Below are 18,765 nucleotides of genomic sequence, written 5' to 3'. Positions count from 1 at the left end.
GCACTCCATAACCTCAAAAATAAGTGGTACACCTCAGTTTCCTGAGTAGCTAATGTCAGTCCTTGCCAGCCTGTGATGTCAAGGGCACCAGCAATGTTCACAAGAGCTGGAACTCGGGTTAAGTCAGAGAGCAGGAAGATGCTGTGTGATCTGGCTGGACATTGGCCACAAACAGCTTTGCTAGGTTTTTGGACATTACAAACTGTCCACAGTCAAGGGTAGCATCACCCATCAAGTATTGTTTTTCTGGTTTTCAAGTAAGCTTTTTCAAATAAAATGTAAATTTCAGCTCCCTGATAACTATCATTGACAGAGTGCTTTGCAAATGAAGGGCTTCCTCGGAGCCCTTGTGAGCTCCCAGGGTGAGGATGCTTGTTCAGCGTTGCACTGTTGGTGCTCCTTGCACTTGGCTGATTCCCAGTTTATTTAGCTTCATGCAAGAACCTGTTGTCTGGAAGTAATCCAGAAAGGAGTGGGGTAATTGAGTCCATTCAAGAGATGTTTTAAATTTCCTGATGCCCCTTTTATGCTGCAGCCGTGCACACACAGGAACTGCCACAGCAGAAGCCTTGAGCAGGCCCAGGGTGTGGTTTCTGGATCTCTAAAACAGATCCAGAAGAGTATGAACAGCTTGTGGTCACTTAGTGTTTATCCAGATTTAAAGAATTTTCTGAATTCCATCTTTGTAGTTTTGAGCTTTAAAGTTTTATGGTTTTCATACCTCCAGCCTTCATATTCACTGAGAAGAAGTCTTACTAGTCAAGGCTGAGTTTTTCAGGTGGTTGCAAGAATTTGGAAGCTGAGGCTGTAAGAGAAACACCAGCTAAAGTCATAGTGATTTATGCCCCAGTGATGTCTCATCCTGGTCTGGATTACTTGCTTTAATGCCTGGTATATTACATGACAAAGAGGCTGCTTTTGAACTGTTCAGACTCTCAGGTTTGAATCTATGGAAGCTGCTGGTGTCTGTATGTTTTATCTTTCACTGAAATCTACATCTACAAGCTGCCTGTCAGGTGTTTGAGTTACAGAGCCTTCGTTGGATTTGCACTGCTGGGCTGGCAGAGTAGCTGGGCAGCTGGGTGCAGCTGCAAACAGGCATTTGGGCAGTGCCTCACCTTCCTGGACAGGGAGAAGCCCTGAACAGAATGCTTCAGAGGCTGCTCACAGCTCCAGGGCACGCTGCAGGAGGGCTCTCAGCTGTGTGTTCCTGGTGGCTGTGACTTCAGACAGCCAGGGACATCTGTCTGGGGTCAGCTCATTCTCTGTGCACCACTGCTCTTCACAACATCAGAGGAAGCCAGAGCCCCTGCAGCAGCAAACGCATTTCTTGGTTTATTATGTTTTAGCTCCCCTCCATCACCAAGTCTGCATCAGTGCAGCTGGCTAAGGGCAATGCCAGCTGAAAGGCAGAAGAGTGTATTTCTCTGTGCTCTCTGTATCTCTCTCATCCTCTTCCCTACGGAGTGTCAGCAGTGTAATGGATGACATTACATCTCTTGGAGCATCCCTGTTTCCCAGAGCAGCCCCCATGGCAGGGGAGGAGGCAGCAGTTCACCATGGGCAGCTGGAGGCATAGTGCCCTGGCAGGACATGCATCCCTGCCATTACCCTTAATGGCTTCTTTCCTCCTTCCTGAAGAATACAGGCCAGGCCCAGCAGTGTGGCATGAAAAGCCGTGCAGTGCTGGAAGGGTATATGGAGACATGTATGCAAATATGCACATGCACACCAAGATGCTTCTCTACAGGCTGCCCAGGGCTCTGGATCCAGCCCAGCCTTATGTCTCACCTGCCTGCTTTCTTCTCTGTCTCCCAAAACAGGCAACAGATCCCAGAGAAAAGCCAGAAGAAGAAGAAAAAGACCAAATGGCGAGGGGACAGAGCCACGGGCTCCCACAAACTCCAGTGTGTGATTTTGTGACAGGACACCCTGGGAGTGCCTTGGATGCCTCCCTCCTCCCCTCCTGACCCCCCAGCAGCCCGGGTGAGGAGCTGCAGCCCGATGCTGATGCCCTCAGGGCCCCGTGGGCTCCCTGTGGCAGCTCAGACCCGGAGCGGGCGCTCAGAGGGGCCGGACCCTGGAGAGGGGCTGCACGCCAGGGCCAGCGTGGGAGCTGTGCCAATGGGAGGCAGAAGGGATCAGCAGGACCTCAACTCTCAAACATCCCCAGCACCTTCCAGGGGCTCCATGATGTTTATAAAAACAAAACAAAAAAAACAAGGCAGAAGTTAAAAAAAAGTGTTGGTTTTATCTGCAAACATTTCTCTTTGTGACCCATTTCTGAACAGCATTGAATAGCCCCCCTGTTTGGTACAGTTGTCTGTGTATGTGGGGGAAGGGAAAGGGTTTTTTCTTTCTCTTAATTTTTTTTGTCCTCTTCTTTCTTTTTGTTGTTTGCTCAGCAAGTGTTGGGTTGCAAAGAAACAACGGCCAGGCTTAGATTTTTTGCACTGGACTCTCTCTTGGGCAGCAGTGCCAAAACACAGCTTCATATGAAAGTGCATAGATTTGGAGGAAGAAAATTAATTCCAGCTGCTCTGGGTGCTCCAGACATTGTGTCAGACTCTGGAGGGTTGCCAGCTCACAGACCATAAACTCCAGTTTAGGAAAGGAGGTTTGGGCTTGGATTATATATTTTTTTTCTTACCCTTTGTCAAGAGGTTTTGTTTCTGTTTTGTAACTTTGGACATGTCAAACTTAAGGCATTTTGTTAACCTGAAAGTATTTAAATTAAAGTAATTTACAAATGGAAGGGTATTTCATTTTTGGGGGAGGGGGGTGGAGGGGAAGGGAGAAAGGAAGTAAAATCTGAACTGAATTTGTTATTTGGGTGTTGAATTTCTCCCTCATAAATGCATGTAAAGTGGTGTGATCTAAATCACTCTATTATTCCTTAACCTTTCCCTGCAAAGCCACTCGTGGGTAGATTAATTGTTTTGCTTTTCCCAGGCTCATCTCACACACACAGGAAACAAAATGTGTTTATGGAGTTTGGCTCAATGTTTCTTCTTCTCCCTCCTTCGCCAAGTTGGTGACTTGAAAGGAAGAGGTGTTTTTAAAATGATTCAAGTGGGATGGGTCTCTTCATAAGCTGACTGTATCTAAAATGTCTCCCTGAAAACAGCAAGGACTACATTTGCCTTATGAAAAGACAAGGCAAAAACCCTGCAAGCATTCAGACTGCCATCTGTAGCACCAGAGATATGGCTGTGCACATCCTGGAGGGGCCACGTGTTCTTTCACACTTTTCCTGGCAGTAAGAGCTGCAGTAGCAAATTTGTCTTTAATGGTATGTCATGTGCTGGATTGAATCCATTGGCTCCATTCACGTGGTCACCAAATCTGTTTAAAAGTAGCAACTTGCTTTTCATCAGCTTGAATCCTATTCAAATATGCTTTGTGGGCATGATTTAAAATATTGGCAGAGTATGAATGCCTGAGATTTATGTGTCTGAGCACAGAAAATCCTGGTATTGGATATTGAAGATACCCATCCAAGATGATGATCATCACAAACTTAGTTGTCCATGCTTGTCTATTTGCCACCACATTTCATTTCTTCACCCTTTGCCAGGCCACTTTTTAGAAGTGAATTGGCTGCTGATTATTTTTCAGGTGAATGAGGATAATGGAAACATGTCCTTAATTTGTCCAGTCTTCATCACAGCCAGAAGATGGCAAAGGCCTGTGGCTGGCTCAGCAAGCTGCTTGGGGTAATGCTGCCTCTGTCCCCTTTGGTGTGGTGACAGATTCTGGGGATGGATTAAGCAGAGGGATATTGGAAAGAAGTGTCTCTCACCGACTCTTAGGTTGGATGTGGGCCATACACTTCAGTAAAGCAGCAACGTGCTGTGTCAGCTGAGATGTGGCTCCCGACCATGGCAGCATTTCTCCCAGTGCTGGCTGAACAGAACTGCAGCAACTGAAGCCATCCACTTCAAATTCTGGTCCTTGAGCCTTGCCTCTGCCTTCTGGAAGAAGATCTCCCTGTAGGCATTTCATTTGTTCTGCTTTGAAAACCTCCAGTAAATCAGAAATTGTCTGATGATCTTTGCAACCACCCCATTTCACCATCACTCCTGTAACCACTTCCCCACCAGAATCCCTGTCTAGCCTGACTGCTGGCTTAATAGTTTTAATTATACACTACTAATGCTATGGGATCCCACACAGAAGAAGATGATGACAATTTCAGGAACTCTTTTAATGCCCCCTAGTGCCCTTCCACTTAAAAATAACTTGATTTCTGCTGAAACACCCCATCCTTATTATTTTTATCTAAACCCTTGGGAATGCTTGCCTGAAAACAGCATGTGTGTCTCTTGAGTCACATCTGCTGTGTACTCAGCACTGCATGTGAGAAATTATCTGCTTTTTCTAAAGCTTCTTAATTGTTTCTTCAATTTCTTTAGCAACCAACAGCTATTGCAGAATAATGGAGAGGAGGAGGAGGGGAAAGGAGCAGATTAACAACAGAAAATGGAGTAGTGGCCAGTGGGGAAAGCATGGCTGTTTTATTGTACATTCATCAACTTGTTTGTAGCAAGGAGTGTTTTCCAGCAAGGATTGTATCTCTGACAATTCCAGGGTGCTGAAAATAGCAAGGTATACAAAGCCTTCTGCCACCTAACCCACCCTGTCATGTTCAGGGCTATTGGGAAAGGGAGAGCACAGCACCTACAGACTGGTAGGGAGACGCCAGTTGGTGACACAACAACTGTGCTGTGGGTGGCTTATATTTTCCAATGGAGCATCCAGTGCATAGGGACATTTTTGTTGTGGTCAGGGGCAGTCTGGAGGTGGATCCTGTAAGGGCACACGTGGGGCTCATTGCCAAAGAGCTGATGGTCCAAGTGACCAAACATCATCTGATGTTAGACCTGACCTTGCTTTCAACACACAGTTTCAAACAAAATAAAAAGGGGGTAAAACCTTACAGATTCATTGGTATTTAATAACTGAATAACCACCTTTTTCTATTTTAGAACAACAAACCAAAAGTATTAAGCCACCTAAGTTTTGGCTTTGCAAAGGTGTCATCACCTCCCTGACCTGGGATCCCATAGCATCTGTACCACTGCCATCAGGTAAATCATGTTGCTGTTTCCTCTCTCTGGTCCTGCCTATAAAGCAGTCACTGGCTTTGTTTTCTTACCAATTTCTGAGGTGCAGGACATTTATTGTACAAGCCAAGTCACCTGTTTGTCTGTTGACCTCATGTCTCTCAAAAGGGAGTTGGGAAGGAAGAAAAGGAGAAGTACCTGGTTGAAATAAATACATATTCCTTTGGCATGGGCAGAGTTTAATTGTCCCTCTCTGCCTGCCAACTCTAAATGGCACAAAAGCCTGATGACAGCAAATCCAAACACCACCACCCCACAGCTGAGGAGGCCTGCAGGTGGTGGCCACCTACAAACCTGCTGTCTTGGCTGCCTCAGCCAAGGCCAGGGCTGTCACTGGCAAAGCTGCTCTGTGATAGCCTGGGTACATATAAATCAACAATGTTCAGATGATGGTGCTCAGCTGCAAAACACTGGAGATGGTGAACAAGAGAAGCAAGTATTTAACAAGGGGCTGAAATTGCTTGGTTTGGATCAGATGCTTCAGTTTAACAAGAGGCTATTGCCATTTGTTGCTCAGTTCCTTAATCTGCAATAATTAATTTTGGCTGGCTCTTTTAACCTACAGCTGTACTAGAATTTGCAAATTAGGACAGGCTGAGGGATTTAGACATACATGGTGTGTCTCATCTGGAGAGGAAATGAGCATTGTTGGGCACAGAGAGGACAGCATTGTAATGCTGGGTCAGATTTTTTTGTTTTAGCTTGTTTCCATCCCCGGCCAAAATGGACTGCCCAGAGGCTTGTTCAGCTCCAGTGATTTCAAGGGATGCTCCTTAAATGCTGCTGAAGTGCTTGAGAAGAAGGTGATTCCCCTCAAAGCTCTGCTAAGAGTAGAATATAATGGGGAACACAGAAAATACTTTAAGAGACACAATTTATGGTCTACTCCAGATGTCAGAGTTCAGATGTTTATTAATGAGGGAGAGAGGGCTTGAGAGAAGTTTGGCATTAGGGAAATAGCCAAGGCCTGTGACAACTGCCACATCAACCTGTGTACCTTGGAATGGACAGAAGAGCTGTGTGTCTGGAAATCTGCTTTCTGTGAGCTGGGGTCAGTGGCCAGCCTGCTCTTATCTGCTGCAGGCTGGGCAGGAAGGAGGAGCTTCAGTGCATTTATTAAGGACTGAATTACTGTGCACAGAATCACAGTGCAAAGGAGAGGAAGGATGCTGTGGCATGGGAAGTGTTGCTGTTCTTGGTCACTGCTCCCTGTGCAGGGAGGTCTCCAGCAGTCACACAGGCTCAATTGAGTGTTCTGCATTTATGTATTTAATGCCATCTGAAGGTGCCTGAGCTATCCAGGGCATTTACCTGTGAGTTTCAGCTGTAACACAAGACCTATGGGAAATCTGGGCCCTTCTGGAGCAGCAGCCACCAGCCAGGCAAGGATTCACCTGAGCATCTCAAATGGCTCCACGTGTGTACCTTGGGCAGCCAGAAGGTGCTTTGAGTCAGTGGATATTTCAGGAGTCTGTGGACACCCTAGTACTTCTCCTGCAAAGTGATGTCACCTGTGTTTTAGGTGATGATGCATCTGGACAAAGTCTGAAGTAGAAGTCACCAATTTTTTGAAATGTATGAATTGCATTTTGCAGCCTAGGCAATCTCATGAGTATCAGTTGCACAATTAGGCTGTAAATAATTCAATATTTGGCTATCAGGGATTCCATCAATATTATGCAGGCCTTTTGCTTCCTTTTCTCTTGCATGCAAGGGAAAGAAATATTTCATAGATGATCTCACAGATGGTTTCTGGGATGACACAGGACTTGCTTGCAGCAGGAGAGCAGGGAGAGAGATGCCTGCATGTGCTGGATCCCATGATGGGGAGGCAGGAGGAGTTACAGCACAGAGGTAGGCTCTGGTCTGAGGGGGTTTCCCACCACTGTGGTAAATCACTGCTGCTTCTCTCCAGCTCCAAGAAGTCACTTATGAGTGGCCACAGGTCAGGCAGGTCAAGACTTCCTGAGGCAGGAGGAACATGTAGGCACTGTGTCCCTGCTGTGCCAAGGGGGGGACCAGGGAAGGAAGGCTCACACCCAGCAGTGGGACCTGCCAGGTGGCTGAGTGCAGGGGTTACTGCTAATGACAGGAGGGGGATGTTCAGCAGTGCTGAGTGTGGAGAGACAGCCAAAATCCCCTAATCCTGGCAGTTCTGGGACAGCTTTTTAATTCTTTTGAATTTGGGGATCCCTTTGCCAAATCCTGGGGGATCAGCAACATCCTGCCAAGCCAAACACAGCAGTCTGACTTGCCACAAACATTACTGCTCCTCTGGTTTCCATCCCTCCTCCCAGGTCCCTCTCATGCAGACCAGGACATGTACAGCATTGTCTGAGAGCTCACACTGGGCATGTGGTCAGATCCAGGAGCCCAAGAGAGGGACTCAGGCAACATCCTGGATTTGGTCAATAAGAGAGCAGGAGTAAGAGGTGAAGGAAGGAGCTTTGTGAAACAGGACCCTGTTCTGTAAAGCCAAATCCTCTGCAAATCTGGGCAAGAGACATTGTACAGCTTGTGATTAAGACCATCTCTGCTGAGAAGTCAGCCCAGCTGAACGAGTCACGAGCTGCTCCTGGGCTCCACACACAGAGGTGGTTATCCTCTGGCTGCTGTGACAGCAGCTCCTCTCACTGCACAAGTCAGGCCCAGCCAGCCCAGACCCAGGCAGATACTGGGCATGCCTCTCTGCAGCTCAATAGCCCATGTCCCCACAAAGCAGGGAGCTCTTTTCTGCCAGCTCCATAATAAGAGCTGTGTTTCAAACAACAGTCTCTGGGATGGAGCCGACAGCAAGCAGGAAATTCAAAGTTAAGGCTGATGCTCCGGGCTTTGCTCACACAATTGTTGAGGTCGAACAAAGCACAATGATGTGAGCTGGGGACAGGGTGCTACTCACCCTCCCCTGGGAGCTTCCTGCCTTGCCTCGTCTCATCCCAGTCTCCAAACTTTCATAAAAGCTTGTGCTGGTTTCTGGCATGGAGTTTTCCACAGAGCTGGTCACAAAGATTTGTTCCCATGGTTTCCTTGCTTGGCTTGGTGAAGTCTCTTTGTCTCCCCCAGCACCCTTTGGGCAGCAGGGTAGGAGTGGTGCTGGGAGTGTCTGGGCAGCCTTTGGCAGAAGGTGCTTTGTGGGGAAGGGGAGGTACAGCAGGAGACAGGGAAAGCAAAGCAGTCACATCACCAGCATAAAACACTTAAAGGCAAAGGTGGCACTCAGCTAGGTTTTTGTTGGTTTTACTTTAGCACATAAAAATTGTTCTGGGAAAATTCACATGACACCTGCTATGATAAAAGAATAGAGAATAGAGAAGTAGAACTAATGAAAGAAGTAGAGAACTAATGATTTTTCACTTCAGGATCTTAAAGCATTCAAGAAACAATCCAACCTCTTGCAGTCAGGACTCTTAGAAGCAGCAGATCCTGTTCCATAGGCTGAAGAAACAAGAGCAGAGACATCTGAAATGTAGACAAAGAACAGGGGCTAGTGAGATGCCCAAACTTCAAATACTGCTGGGACTTGTGACCTGTTTGCTTCAAGCTGTGAAACTATAATTAACATGGACTTAGCTGAAGATAAATATTAAGTGCAAAAAGAAGAGGTCTAAGGCTAGCTATCTCAAGAGCTTCAGCCCCTGATAAAATCTGTAAATACCTACTAGATATAGGCTGCTTTCATAAGTGGCATTTTCTCAGTATTTTCAAATGATTTTTCCCCCTAAGCAATCTATTTCCTTCCTAATTTAGGATTCATCTTATCACATCATAGAGATAAACGAAGAATGGAAAAGGTCACAAGTTCTACTTTATTTAGGGAAAAAAATACCCTTTGTAAAATGCCTTTGGACTTATTTTTATGACTGCTTTTGTTTTTCTTAGAGAACAAAAGTTTGACTCCTGCTTGTCCCATGGAGCCCTCAATACCAGTGACTGGATCAGGGACAGGCTGCCTGAGGAAATCAAACCTGTGAGCACCACGTGGAAGCTGTGTGAGCCCACAGATAAGTTGCTGGTTTAGGTTTCCAAGGGTTGGAGGCTAGTGCTTAATTTTAAAATGACAGGTCCTGTGGTAATGTTGTCCTAAGACAACAACAAAGAAATGGCACTGTCTAATGCCAGTGACTGTCCCTCCCAGAAACCAGAGGGCCACCAGACCTGGCCATGTAAATAATGGCACTGATGTCTGTGTGGAAAAACTACCTCTGCTTCTTGAGACAGGAGTTAGCACCAGCCTGACCAATGCTCCAGGCTGCTGCCTATTTGTCTATGTTTTATTGCCAACTAATACCAAACTGCAGGCTTAGTCAGGTCTACCAATACTCCAAGTTGGATTTCCTCTTACTGTGCCTAGCGTGGGACTTGTAGCACTGAAAAATCACTGGAAAGTCAGTCTGGGCATAGCACAACATTTTGTTGCTGCCCAGCAGCCTCTTGTCTGCAACAGCCTTTTACCACAAGCTCTGAAAAGGTGGGACAGAGCCGCTGCTGCTCCCTGGAGAGAGGTAAGTGCCTTGAATTTGATTGTGTGGGCCTGGGCCTGTGTCTGCTGCGTGCCTCTATCATTAAGAGGATCTTAGCATCTCTTTGGGGCAATTTAGCTTTACAAGAAATGAATTATCTGCATTGACCAGCTGACGGCAGGAACAATTTGTCTATGTTTTCAGGTGGTATCAGAATTAAGTGGTGGCTTATATATAGATTAAACCTCAGGAGAGCATCTGTGATGAGAGATGACCTTACCTGCCAGGTGGACTGGCCTTGTCCCAGCCCAGGCTCTGTCAGTCACCTGCCCTTGGAAAAATGTTCAGCAGCAAAGACACACACATGGGTGGCATCTGGCATGAGCAGGGAAGTCAGTGCAGCCCAGGATCCCTTCATGGGTGTGCAGTGCAGGTGCTGGCAGCAGGAGTGCTCAGCACCACTGGGAATGCACTGGGGTCTTCAGTAAGGGCACATTAAGCTTTTCCAGATCAGTTCTGCCTCCCTCTCTTGCCTATTGGTGCAGAAAATAACCCAAAGAGCAACTAAACAGCAGACAAAGAAAGCTTCCCTAACATCTTAGTCTTTGTGTCCCTTGTCAGTGAGGCCTGGGAGTAAAACTGTCCCAGACACAATGGTTAAAAATTGCTGAAAGGAGAGAGTGTAACAGAGAAACTACAGTGTGTGCACTTGTGCTGGTGGCGGATGTTTTTTATTAATGTTATTGGCTATTCAAACACTTACCCAAAAAAAGAAAAGGAGAAGTGGAGACAGCAGCCTCAAATCAAACAGATTTCAAACACTTCACAAACTTTTTCAAAATATAATAATCTTCCAAGTACTCTTTAGCCTGTTAGTTAGATTTAAATAATCATGACCTAGTACTTACTAAATAACAGTAATCTTTTGAGAGTTCACATTTATAGTCCAGATCCCTGCAAAACAAAGGGCAGAAAGAAATCCCATTTGGATGTGAATATTTAATGCGGCATTTGGAAAGCTGCTGCACTGACACTAATTTGAGCAGATAATCAAATAAGTATTAAAACAAACAATTATGCAGACATATAATTAGAACAGGAAAAGGTTCTAAGTTAAGCCAATAGAAAATGGTTTATAAAGCCCATTTGATCACAGCCTTTCAAACAGAACTGGAACAAAACACCAAGGCTGTTACTTTATATAATTTGGGATTATAGATCGGTGGAGGTACCAGCAGTATCTGGAATGTAAATACAGGATGGATGCTGGGTCTGTTCCTCAGGGACACATTTCAGAGTCTGCAAATGTTAACTGGAGCCTTTCTGTTATGTCAAACAGGCTTTGGGTCAGGATCCATCACCCTCTGATGAGGGAGCCCCACAATTCCTTTATTTGGCAGCTTGCAGGAGAAGCAGAAGTAAAACATATTGCAAAAGCCAAGCTCCAAGAGGAGTTCTGTTCAATTATGTCTTAACATTAAACTGTAGCTAATGTGTTTTTACCAGATGTCCTGATGAAATACTATTACAAGCTGGTGCATTGCATTAATTAAAGTGAAATTTCATAATGAATTCTTTTTTCAAGGCAGCAGGGATGAATTGATGACCTACATAACCTCCCTTTGCTCTAAAATAGCTTTCCAAACTAATGAAATGAATCCCCCTGGTTGTGGCAGGGGAGCGGAGCAAGCTGTGCTTTGCATCCCAGCTACACACAGCGACAGGAAAAAATCTGGGCACTCTCCACAGAGATTATGGCTTGCCTTTCATTGTGTCTAGCAACAAGAGAGAACTTTCAGAGGCAGGAGGACTCTCCATTAAGGCACCTTGCATAACGGGAGGCTTTTGAAAGCTCCATTAAAATTCTTGGACAGCACCCTCACAGAGAAGCTGGGGGATAAGCTGGCTGACCCTCTACCTTATAAACTGGCACAAATGCACAGACAGTTAAATGCACATTTGTTCAAGTTTAAGAGGCTTAGGGTATGTCATTAAAATATAATCCACAAGGGACAACAAATATGCCCACAGCTGGCAGGCTCAGACCCGTCTCTGCGGCGAACATGTCGGGAGAGGAGCGTGAGGATCAGCATCACACAGCCCGTGTGTGTGGGGAGCTGACAGGAGGAGGGGAGGCCTCTGTTCCCAGGCATATGTTTTTAAAAGAGAAAATATGCCTGTGAATTCTGATTATGCCTGTGTTAGTACATTTTGATCCATGGTGGTTTGAGATTAAAAGCGATTTATGGTGTTGCTAAGTCTCAGCAGTCTACATTTCACTGAGCCATTGCAGTGCAATCAAAACAGTGCCTCTACCAGTGCTGGATTGTGCCAGTGAGTCCTAATTGCCTGAAAGATAATGGTGTCATTAAAGTCTCTTGCCTCTGTGAGCCTTGTACTCCTCGACAGAAAAGATGCTTTTATTGTTGGTTTCAAAGGAGCCCTCAGTCACTGCTAAAGCACATTGTCCATTCAGAGGTACTGGGAGGCTCCATTCTGTAGCTCCTTTATTTCTCAGCTTCTCCCTTCATAAGCAGTGGGCAGGCAAGAGCAATGGAGAGAAATGCAGAAAAAATATTGACTTTTCAACTAGCAACACAAAATATAAATCAGATATGATTCAGTTAGACATCATAAGGGAAATAAGTGTCTAAGACTGGTTTAGGATTCTAGCAACAGAAATGGAGAATGCTTATGTATTAGGAGACACACTCCACAAAGAAATGCCAACTTCACCAATAATTTTCAAGTCAGTAATCATTTTGACAGAAAAGCTGTGACCAGCTTTATTCATACAAAAGGCATGTGGCCCTGCAATTACACCTTAACTCATGGCCATTCTTCTTTCTGGACAATTTCAATTAAGAAATGACCTCTCCATAAAACATTTAATTCTGCTACAAGATTTATTACTGTCTTCATCTGGCAACATCTTCCTGAAAACCAGGCAGACACTTATGCAGGTAAATTTATCACTTGTCTATTTATGGGTGTGAGTTTTCTTAAACAGAAGAGGGTTTTGCTATTATTAGTTGCCTGTACTCTGAATCTTGTTATTTCTTGTGCTTCGAGAATCACCTTTCTGTTTGCTGTGCACAGTGCCCTGCTCACTCAGGGAGCCTGTCTTCACTGGCTCAGCAATACCAGACCACACACATATGACAGTGACATGCAGAGGAGCCTATAACAAGAGTTTTCTGTATTTGTGCCATCCAAAACTGAACAGAGATGTATTTAATCTCTAAGACCACAGCAGTGTCAGGACAAGCAGTATCTGCTGAGTACAGCAAGAAGCTTGGTTTGCACAGGGGCTATAGTCCACCCAACCTGCTATCCTCATAAAATCTTTACAGTTAAATATACACTCAGCTACCCTTAAGAGACTTAGGGAAGGCCATTATAACATAATCCAGAGTGCTCATCAATGCATGCATTACTGCTTGGCATTGCTGCTGCAGGATACTTTCAAGCAGAGAAGAGCCTCCACAAATCAGCACTCAGATCATTTTCCTTTCATACTTTCCTTCTCCTGGTCAGCCTTTCTCTTAGCTGTTGCTTTTACTCCTCCAGCTGTTACCTTTCCATCTTCTATCCATGTTATCCATCATGGTGAGTATAAGAGCCTTTCTTCATTGCATCACATTTCTGGAGTACTTTGGAGTATTCTGTTGTAGTTTTGCCAGATTCTCCATTTGCTTAAGACTTACTGGCATTTAATGTTTCTTCCTTGCTGAAGCCTTTTGAATGTTGTATCTAAACTGCAGTTCTGCTCAGGGCTGTGCCTGTGAAGTGGCACCAGAGCAGGGGCTTCTTCTGAAGGCAGGAGGGGTCTCAGTCAGCTGGATGAGTTAGAGGGGCCTTTCACATGGAGGGCAGGCAGTAATTACACAGAAGAACTTAATGCTTCTTGCCTGAAATGTAAGTGGCAGAGGGAGATTGTTTAAACCCCAAAACCATATTTGGAGACGACTCCTCTTCATACAATGCAGCAGCCTGGAAAGGGCCAAAGTAGTCATTGATAACCACACCAGAAAGCCCAGGGCAGCTCTCCCCAGCCTCTCAAATCCATTTGTGCACACTGGGCCCTGCCAGGGACTTGCTCTGATGCCCAAACCCTGCAAAATGTGAGCTCAGATCTAAATCTAGTGTATTGAAAATAGACAGAGTTTTTATTGTTTTTACAAAGAACCAGAGCACGAACGGCAGTAAACCCATGAGCCTTCTGGCTTAATCCTATTTCAGACACAAAAAAGAAACTCCTGCCTGACAGCCACAGCCTCTCTGGGAAAAGTCAGCTCTTCCTATGTTTCCCTAACTATATTTACTCTGCCATGTGCTGTCATCCTCCAATCCTCCTTGAGTGTCACTTGAAGAAAAAAAATCTGTAGTGAATTATAATGACAATACATTGAAGATGGCTTACAGCAGAGAATGGCACTTCATAGCAGCAACTGTGACAAATCTGGGTTGGGAGAGAATATTGTGCATGTCAAGAGAGATGCAATCCCCAAGAGATTAGAGCTTTTAAAATAAAAACCTCATTCTTGTTCCCTGGGGCTTGTTAATGAATTGCCACATGCAACAATGCCTTAAACGAAGCATTGGTGATTATCCATCTGACTGTGGCTCAGTGACTACAAAATAAAAGAACAGGCAGCACCCTGAAAACTCTAAACCTACTTGAAGAGATCTACTGATGCTAAGGATAGTCCCATTTAAAAGGCAAAGAAGTAGAGGTCACCAAAGGAGCAAATACCTTTAGAGAGGTGGGATGTCTTACAGTGGTTAACATTTCTCAGCAGGATGAAACTCCCACATCTGAGTCATGGACCAGTTGCAGCACACACAGAATGAGGGTAATAAGTGCCAGTCAGATTCCAGGATGATTCAGACACTTGACTATATGAAAACCATGTTTTACCCTTCTGGCAAGAGCTAGAACAAGGTCAGGAACAGCAGTCCTGCCTGGTGTGACCCAGAGGGAAGTGGTCCTTGTTGGAGCACAAGGATACAGTCTAGTGAGGGTTACAGGTCTTATATCTAGGACAAAGGATGTCCTGTCCCATCCAGATATCTGCTTAAACACATCAACACTATGGCTTTTCCCTCTTGGACAGAAATGCTGGTCACAGCATTTAACTCTGTGTTTGGCTTAGGGGTGCAAAGGAAGAGTCTAAACTAGCATGGCTCCCTCTGCAGTTGCTGGGTGAGATGAGCTCCTCTCCCTTGTAACGCAGGCTCTGCCGCAGATCATGCTGCAGGAAAGTCTGCCATTCATTCTCCAGGGAATGTACAGGGGCTCTGGAGACCATAATCCAAAATGCTTCAGCTTGGGTTGTGCAAATACACACCACAGCACCAGGTAGCAGTGGAGACCTCCAGCTCTGTTGTCCATCTTTAACCACTTTTCCAATGCCTGTGCACTGGCCCTCTGGGGCTCTCCCAGTGCTCCACAGCCTGTACAGCCCTAACCACTCCTTTGGGTCCAGAACCATGCTTCAAAGCATCCCAAGCTAGATTGCTCTCAATAGCCTCTGCACATACCGAAGGAGGCTGATGCATCCCAATGCCCTGGGCTTGCTGCTCATGGAACACAGCGTCCCTCTGCCTTTCCCAGGATGTCCGGATGCCCAGCAGCCTGCCTGGCACATTCCCAGATACCCACTAGCTCACTGCCTGTGCCACTGAGGAGCTGGCAGGTCCCCACACTTCCTCGACGTTTGCCCAGCATTTATTTTCTGTTGCTGCTGGGCTTGGCAGCTTCCAGGGTAAATCTGGGTCAACATCTTTCCATAGGATTTCTGTTCCCTTCCTGCCATGGCTGGCAGAAGGGGATGTGCCAGGACACTACTGAAGAGCCATTGACTGATGAGGAAGGACAGGCAGGGAATGAGGGTTTTTTGGTTTAACTATGTCAAAGCTGTGCACAAACACAGACCCACAGGCACTGCAAGCAAATGTCAGTAAAAATCAGAGGCTGATGTACAAAAATCTCTTGTTGTCTCCAAAAATTGCACAGATTCATTTAAATCCAGTGGGAAATTTGGTGTTTGCTTTTTTACTGTGATTAATAGCTATTCAGGTTTTCAAAATTTTAAGCCTTTATTCCTAACATATGTAACAAAGTAAATTTAAAACCTTAGACCATTTCAACTCTGAATGCTGGGAAACCCACAGGAAAAAACAGTCTCAGCCCTATTTCTGTAAATGTGCAGGAGGATCAGTATGAGTAAAAGCTCTTGTTAGTTCTCTCATGCTTTGCTCTTAGTAATTGGTTGATATTTTAGGAATGGAATAATCTGTGGAAGTTGCTTTCCGTAGCATGTGCTGCTAACCCTTTTTTTTTTTTTCTGTAAGAAAATCCTTTTGAAATTAGACCCAACTCCTGGAATCAACCCAGACACTGCTTTTCAAGCCAGAAGCATATGTATAAGCATCATCAATCATGCCACTGACTCTTATCACTACTCTATATTCACTTTCTACCTGGTTTGAATTCCTAATTGGCCCTGCTGAGCAACTTAGCGCCCTGAAGAAAGCGGTGGAAGGGAGGTGGGAGAGAATGTTACTTTCCAGCTGGGACTGGGAGGGTTTTCTGCAAATTACACTGATAAAGTCTGTTTCCTGGAGAAAATAGACAAGAAGCAGTTGGCAACAGGGTGAGTAAGAGTTGGATGCAATGGGGTATGATGTACAAAAGTGTGTACAACTGGCTCAATTATCATCTGAGCAGTTGGCCTGGCAGCTGCTTAAATCATGTGTTTCAGGCTCATGTACTGCAACGCAGGCACACGAGGAGTCACTTGGACAGGAATGGGGTAGATAATTCAGGAGACAAGGCTGGTTTTCTGATTTAATACAGGAGAAGTTCTGGAAAAGGCAGGTGATTTCCTGTGCCACCTAGAGCAGGATTTCTCTTTCTCTGCTTAGGAAATCACTGATGTTCTCCCCACCCTCCAGCTGTCATTTACAGAAATCTCTTTCTCAGAGTAAGGTTGTCCCAAGCTGCCTGAAACAGCAAATTGGGTGGGAGCAGCCTCAGGATTGGTGACCCAGGACATGCTGGTGGGTCTAGGCTGTGCCAGGGAATGGGCTGCCTCCTCAGGCAGGGATGGGGGTCTCAGGTACAGCTAACCCAAACGGGGACTGGAGCTACCTCTCCATCTCAGGTGCAGAGTAAGCACCAATAGTTTGCACACAGAGCAGTTATTGCATCACTTTGCCCTCCCGCTGCCCCCCACCCTCTTCCCATTAAGCAGTCACACATGCTGCTGAAAGCCAGGGCAGCTGTATTCATCTATCAAAGCCTGTCAGCTTGAGAGCATAGGCTCTTCCCATTAATTAAGCAAATGTAATGTGATTAGCTAAGGCTGTAAATGTTTCTAGGCCCATTTAGGAAGTTACAAAACACCAAGCATCACCGTCTCTTGTTTTCATGTGCTTGTGCTATGTGGAATGCTCCTCTGGGGCTAAGACTTTGGCTTTTAAATTTTTGTGTGTGAGAAAAAATAGGGAGATATAATAGAAAGCACAAAAAATGGGTCATGTAGTTCTAAAATTGCTGTTTGAATCTGAAGAAGAAATTAGTTTCTGCACTTTTAAAAGACTTTTGACTACACTTTTTTTTTTAAATGGATGCAACAATAACTGCTGGAAGCTGAATTTTTGGTAAGAATCATATACCTTATTTAAGTTTTCTACTTGCTTTGATGAAAAATAGATATTACTTAGCAGCTAAGTATCTAAACTGGGGTGCTTTAGGCTGTCAACCTGAAAGTAAACGGAACAGTCAGTGGGAAGTTGCACACAGAATAAGAAAATTCTTGCAGGAAATTTGAGTGTTAGGAATTAGAGCTACTTAAGGATTTAAAGCTGAAGTGGGATGCCTAAATCTAATACTGTGATGCTGAATGCAGCCCTTGCCAGACTTTCAGTGTGTATGAACTCCAAAGGTTTAAAGCTCTCCAGATGTTTACAGTCATTTTGATCTCTGGGTCTCAAAAGTGCTCCCACCCCATCCAGGCTGAGCTGTTCAGGAATGTCATGTGAATCAGCAGCTCTTTGGGATCCAGAAATTTAGCATCCAGTTCCTTGCACAGCTCAGCCTGGTAGGCTTGCACTAAGAATACCTCAGACAAAGGGGAGCAGCTTAGACCACCTTGAGCTCCTACAAGCGCTTCCTAGAGGCGGCATCCACACATGGGCCACAGCAAGGAAAGCCCAGTGCCTGATGTTTCACCATCTGTGGGTTCTGTGCCAGCTCTTGAGATCAAAGTCTTGGCACATCGCATACTTTCACGTGGATGTTAAAAAGTCCTCAGGACTCAAATCATGAGAGTCATTTCCTGAAGCTGAGTTCATTTAAATGAACCATTCCATCAGACTCTGACATCCTTTCTACAATCTCTTGTAGAGATTAGATTGATCCAAATTCCCAACTTTGTTTCCAGAAATCTGGGGCTTTTCCTGCATGGGTGAAGAAGAAGCCACCATCATGGCAGGCAAGGCAAGAGCAGGGATGAATGCCTGGTAAGTTCTTTCCCAGCAAGGCAAAAAGATTTAGGGAGCCTGGAATAAGAAGGTGCTCCCTACAATCTTTATCTCACTGCTCTCACAAACATCCTGGGGGACAAAGGGAGGAAAATGCTCCTTGAAATCACTTGAAAGCTTTCCCTGAAATGGGGCAGCACAGCAAAGAGCTGCTGCTCTCACCAGTCAGGGCCAACAGAGAGCACATGGAGGAGTTTCATCAGTGGCACCTCAGAGCCTGGTGCTTTCTGAGGGATTGCTCCTTTGACTGTCCCAGCCTCTTCCCAGGGAGCATTTCTTAGTGCTGAGGTAGAAATGGAAGGGGGAAGAGGGCTATTGCTCCAATTATCCTCTCATCTAGATGAATGTGTGATTAGATGTGAGATTTGCCCTTATGGGAGGTCTGTGGTGCTTGAGACCAAGACTGGGCACAAGCCCAGTCCCTGTCAGGAGCTGTTTGTGCAGCTGGGGCCACAGACACACCTGGGCCCTTCTCTTACAACACATAGCTGCAGTTGCTAGAAAGGCAGCAGCAATGCCACATTTTGTGTGGTTTCCTAATGCTGGGATCAGCAAGAAGCAGGATTCAGAGGAGATTCAAAGACCTGTCATCAAGACAGTGCCTTGCTCCAGGCTTACAGGAGTTTTTG

At 45.4% G+C, this 18,765-nt stretch overlaps 2 protein-coding genes across 3 annotated transcripts in view; both read left to right on the top strand.

Annotated features, from left to right (window-relative positions):
- MRAS (muscle RAS oncogene homolog) overlaps positions 1-2,755 on the top strand; it is a 38,278-nt gene extending 35,523 nt beyond the window's left edge. For both annotated transcript variants that reach the window (XM_063161819.1, XM_063161821.1), the window contains one exon: positions 1,824-2,755. In XM_063161819.1, coding sequence (XP_063017889.1) covers positions 1,824-1,923 — 100 coding nt within the window. In that variant the 3' untranslated portion in view covers positions 1,924-2,755. The remainder of the gene's footprint in view (positions 1-1,823) is intronic.
- Positions 2,756-8,815: 6,060 nt separating this feature from the next.
- TMEM177 (transmembrane protein 177) overlaps positions 8,816-18,765 on the top strand; it is a 70,317-nt gene continuing 60,367 nt past the window's right edge. The window contains exon 1 of the transcript XR_010028543.1: positions 8,816-9,628. The gene's annotated coding sequence lies outside the window, so the exon portion shown is untranslated. The remainder of the gene's footprint in view (positions 9,629-18,765) is intronic.

This window comes from Melospiza melodia, chromosome 8 (genome assembly GCF_035770615.1).
Source record: "Melospiza melodia melodia isolate bMelMel2 chromosome 8, bMelMel2.pri, whole genome shotgun sequence".
Classification (NCBI taxonomy): Eukaryota; Metazoa; Chordata; class Aves; order Passeriformes; family Passerellidae; genus Melospiza; species Melospiza melodia.
The sequence above is the reverse complement of the archived record's forward strand: the minus strand, read 5'-3'. Positions and strand labels throughout refer to the sequence as shown.